At 38.3% G+C, this 4721-nt stretch overlaps 1 protein-coding gene across 3 annotated transcripts in view; it reads right to left on the bottom strand.

The window, feature by feature from the left end:
- LOC107563345 (oxysterol-binding protein-related protein 7-like) overlaps positions 1–4721 on the bottom strand; it is a 61074-nt gene that overhangs the window by 11587 nt on the left and 44766 nt on the right. For all 3 annotated transcript variants that reach the window (XM_016248199.1, XM_016248198.1, XM_016248200.1), the window contains one exon: positions 3005–3149. In XM_016248199.1, the coding sequence (XP_016103685.1) occupies positions 3005–3149 (145 nt within the window). The remainder of the gene's footprint in view (positions 1–3004; positions 3150–4721) is intronic.

Here is a 4721-nt window from a genome sequence, read left to right as displayed (position 1 = left end):
ATGTGACTGCGCACCGCCTCTGGAGCGCGCGAGTACCGAATGGCTTAAAAAGACGTGCAAATAAACAATACAATTTTCTGACGATGCAACAATGACCTGATTAGGCAAGTGACTATTCTGTCAACTGTCCCGAAATGCGAGTGAAAGTCTTGTAATCGCAGCGTGCAGCGGCTCTTGTAGCGCAGACAAGATGCGCCGATGTGAAGCCGTTTGAAGAAAAAAGTCAAAGAGAGAAGACGCGTACAGCTGAATCACTCACGCTGTTTTCAAATGACTGATTTGATCAGTCTGTGTGGACTGGGCTCAGTCTGTAGGTTTGATTATTTACTCATCAAACCTACATGCTATAGGCTATTGAATAAATGTGTGAATATCCATCATTTTAAAGTCAAAAGCTGCGGGAATGAGTAAAACTATGCGATATAGCCTCTGCGCAATCCCGCACCGAAATTCGGGACCTGATTAAACAATTCTATTATACAGAGTTTTGTGAAATAGATTTCAAATGACTTTTCCAAAACTTTTCCAGGCCTGGAAATTGGCGTTTTAAAATGCCATGACTTTTCCAGGTTTTTCATGACCGTATGAACCCTGTCCAATATATTTCCCTTTTGAGCTAATTTGCTACAAACTATTAACTATTATTGGCAGTGCAAAATAAAATGGCAACAGCATTCTATTACCAAACTCACACCCACAAATTTTCAGGACTCACAACTGCATTCTTGGAAAACCGGTGCTGTGTAAATGGAACAGGACTAGACAACTAGCTATCCGTCACATCATACAGTGCGAAAGAGCCGCTCTACACTGTACAAACGTGTGTCTGCCATCATGTGTTGAAGATTTTCATGTGTGGTCACTTAACCTACAAAGACATAGATATAAGCCTCATGTCAACTGAAGGTTTAGATCCAGTCAGTGTTTTTGTCCACAGGACAGCTTGTCATTTTTACCTCCTTTTTCTTTTCTCTCTCTTGCTCCGTTTTTCACGAGTTCAAATAACTGTTAAATCGTTAAGAATCATTCAACAATCACGGTGAGTAATGGCTTTTTCTCCTGTTTGTCACTTGCACTGCCTGCCACATGTTTAGTGTAGCTTTCTCCGTCAGCAGCAAGCAGTGATGTAATGCAGGGTATACGCAGGTATACAATGCATATATACACTCCTTTATCAGACGGCATTCCGTATACCCACTTCTAAATTCCCTCTGATGCGCATCTTTCAGTAGTGTCCTGCATTAGCCAAAATCATGACAGTTCAGCACATGAGTGGCTAATCCAATCGCATGTGAATAAATGCAAATATTTCCTAAAAACACCTAGTAAGGTGATGTGGAAATATGATTGATTATTGCGCCCACTCCGTCCCCCACCCCAGTCAGAAAGGATGCCGACCGGAACAGATGTTGCCTCTTCATCTAAAACTTTGAATGAAATGTCAACCAAAGTGAGCACTTTTTAATAACAGGACCAATTCTGGGTAAAAATGTCCTTGGGATATGGACACAAGGATGTGTTTTCTGCGTGTATTTACGCTTTGATTTTGATTTAAGCAAAGCATCACAAAGGAGGAAACCCAGTCTCTGCTGATGAGTTCCAGACTTAAAGCAGTCATTGCCTTCAAAGGATTCTCAACTAAATATAAAAAATGAACATTTTATTTATGATTAGATTTATTTGTCCAATTACATTTGAGCCCCTGAAAATGAGGGGGGGGGGGCTGTGTACATAAATGGTTGTAATTCCTAAGAAACTCTGTTCAACCCCTTGAATTAATAAAGCTTAAAGTCTGCACTTCAATTTCATCTTGATTGTTTCATTTGAATTCTATTCTGGTGGCATACAGAGCCAAAATTAAGAAAATTGTGTCAGTGTCCAAATATTATATATATATATATATATATATATATATATATATATATGGAGATATTCACCTTAGAGAAGAAAGAAACATTATATACTAGGGGTTTGAACGACTTCTGATTTTTTAAAGTCGACTTTTATGTGATGACGTCATTAATGATCAAATAAGTCTGGAGCTGTGACAAGCACCTTGTGCACAGCTATGGCATATGACAGTGCTATTGCTCCTATAACAGCTCATTTTTATCAGTTCTTTTGTCTTTGGGTCATTATATTTCTCACAGATTTCTGCTCGTTCTAAATCAGATACAGATAAAGTAGCACAGTAAAGATCACATTCATATGAATTCATTAGTGAGAGTGATTGCATATGTGAATTAATTCTACCTGGCAGCGTCTCTCTACTAGTAGTGAAGCTGTGGGATTTAGTTTTTAATACATATATGCTTGAACTTTTCAGTTTCTAAGCTATTTTATTGAGAAATCCAGAACAATGTTGACAATACATTTCCGCACTGAATGATTCTGTGGCTGAGATTCTATAATCTCACATGTCTTATGGAGCGCTTTCAGAGTATGCATTTATTTGTCATTTGAACTGTTTGGAAACGGAGCGTAAATGCGGAAGTCCTTCAAAGATTTATTATCCTGTTGCGCCCTCTATAGGACCAGAGACTAGTCGACGTCAAGCGTCATGGCAGAGCATTGAAGTCGACTAGTCGGTACAACCCCTATTATATACACAAATGTAAATACTTTTTTTTTTGGGTGTAATGTTTTGTATTGTTTAGATTAATCTTGACTACTCAAAACTGTGTGCACTTGTGTGCTGTGCCAATAGCGTGGACTAACTGACCAATAGCCAAGGCCAGGATTTTCACAAAGTAAAACAACACTATTCATTTATTTCGCTTATTTTTTAAACCAAATCCTATAGGATGCCATCAGAACACTTATGGCACGAGTCATATACGATCATTCTTTGATACTTCTGCATTTCTTTTAACACTTTAACCCTTTTGTGGTCTGAAAAAGAAAGCATTAATACATCATCCGGGTGAGCAAATAATGACTGAATTTTCAATTATGGGAGAACTACTCTTTTTAGGTGAAAAGAACACAAAAACAACAAACTCACTTTGACAAATGTAATCTTGCAGGTGCACTCATCGTTGTTGAGGTTACGAATGACGACGTCACCGTAGTGCTCGAGCGATCTCTGCTGACTGAACACATTGTGGATGCAAGTGACTGCCTTATTCCACTCATAATGATCACCGTAGCTGAAGAGAAAAGATCAGAAAAAAATAATCATATACCGTGACCAGATTATTTTGCTCAATTTAAGGGGAAAAAAAAAAGAATTTTTTTTACACTACTTGTTAATTCAAAATATAACCATTTCATTGGATTTCTTTGGGTCCTGGATGATACAGACATGGCCTTTAAGAATTCACACTGACTCACCCCCCCCACACACAGCACACAATTAGTCAGGTGTGATCATGGATCACTCTGCAGCAGGCACATTTGTTGTGCATCACACAATCTCCACACGGTGGAGTCTAAAGTAGAGACCAACTGAAAATCAGTGTTCGTGATATTTAAACCTTTTTCCATTATCAGATATCAAGTTTGTAATATCGGATCCACCGATACATGGCACCATCTTGTGTGCTTTTTGAGAATTGAGAGCAAGACCATGCTACGGCTCTGCATCTAGAGAAAAGACGAGTCAACAACGGTGTTTACAGGTAAAATAATCCGATTTGCTTTAATTGATTACTTTATCATATCCAATAATGCACAAATGAGATGAGTTACATAAATGACTGATATGCATTTTGTAAGGGAAACAGGTCAATTTAGCTCAAAGGGAATCATTTAAGATTTTAAAGGGAATTTGGACAGAATCACTGTTTTATGGCTGATCACTGAGACGGCCAGCGATTCATTGAACAAGCCGTATGACATCAATTCTGCAATGGATATTTATATCCAAAATATAGTGAAAACACTATTAATTAGCACAGTAACAAGATCAGCAGCTTAAGACATTAACTTGTAAGCACAAAACACAAGATACTTCTCTTTTCAATGGACAGAATCACTGTTTTACGGCTGATCACTGAGATGGCCAGCGATTCATTGAACGGGCCGCATAACATCAATTCTGCAATGGATATTTATATCCAAAATATAGTGAAAACACTATTAATTAGCACAGTATCAAGATTGGCAGTTTAAGACATTAACTTGTAAGCACGAAACACAAGATACTTCTCTTTTCAATATAAATAAGGCTTTATTGGATAAATCTAAGACATATAAACTAATCTAACACAAACACACGCATCTCACACAAGTTGCAAAAAGAGAGAAAGTGAGGAAATAATTAGTTTAAGAGAATGAAAATGTGAAATCCCAAGTTTACAGCAATATGTGCAATTGCATAGATCTGACCAACCATCAATCACCTAATTAACCCTTGCATTGAGTTCCTCAATTAGGTTAAAATTTATATTAAATGCACCAGTTCAGCTAGGATCTGGAGGTACTTGCGTTGCGTTGCCTGTATGGGGGTTCCCTTTGTTGTGGTCCTTGCAGAACAGGGGGTTTCCCGCGGTCGCTGATTGGCTGGAAGTTCAGTCTTGGGAAGCCAGTAGTTGGACGTTGGCTGACGACGTGGAGCTATGGTCTGAAGTTGAAGTTTAGACGGCACTCTTTCGGAGACACGGCGTTGGGCAAATCTTAACTCTGAACACATGAAACTCTCAACGGAAAATAAAAGAAACTAAAGTAAAGAAATAGAAGTAAAGTTTGACGAGACTAGGTGGCATTTCTCCTCATGGTTT

Source organism: Sinocyclocheilus grahami, unplaced genomic scaffold, assembly GCF_001515645.1.
Source record: "Sinocyclocheilus grahami isolate Dianchi unplaced genomic scaffold, SAMN03320097.WGS_v1.1 scaffold869.1, whole genome shotgun sequence".
Lineage (NCBI taxonomy): Eukaryota > Metazoa > Chordata > Actinopteri > Cypriniformes > Cyprinidae > Sinocyclocheilus > Sinocyclocheilus grahami.
Note: the sequence above shows the minus strand (reverse complement) of the source record. Positions and strands in the feature narration are given on the sequence as shown.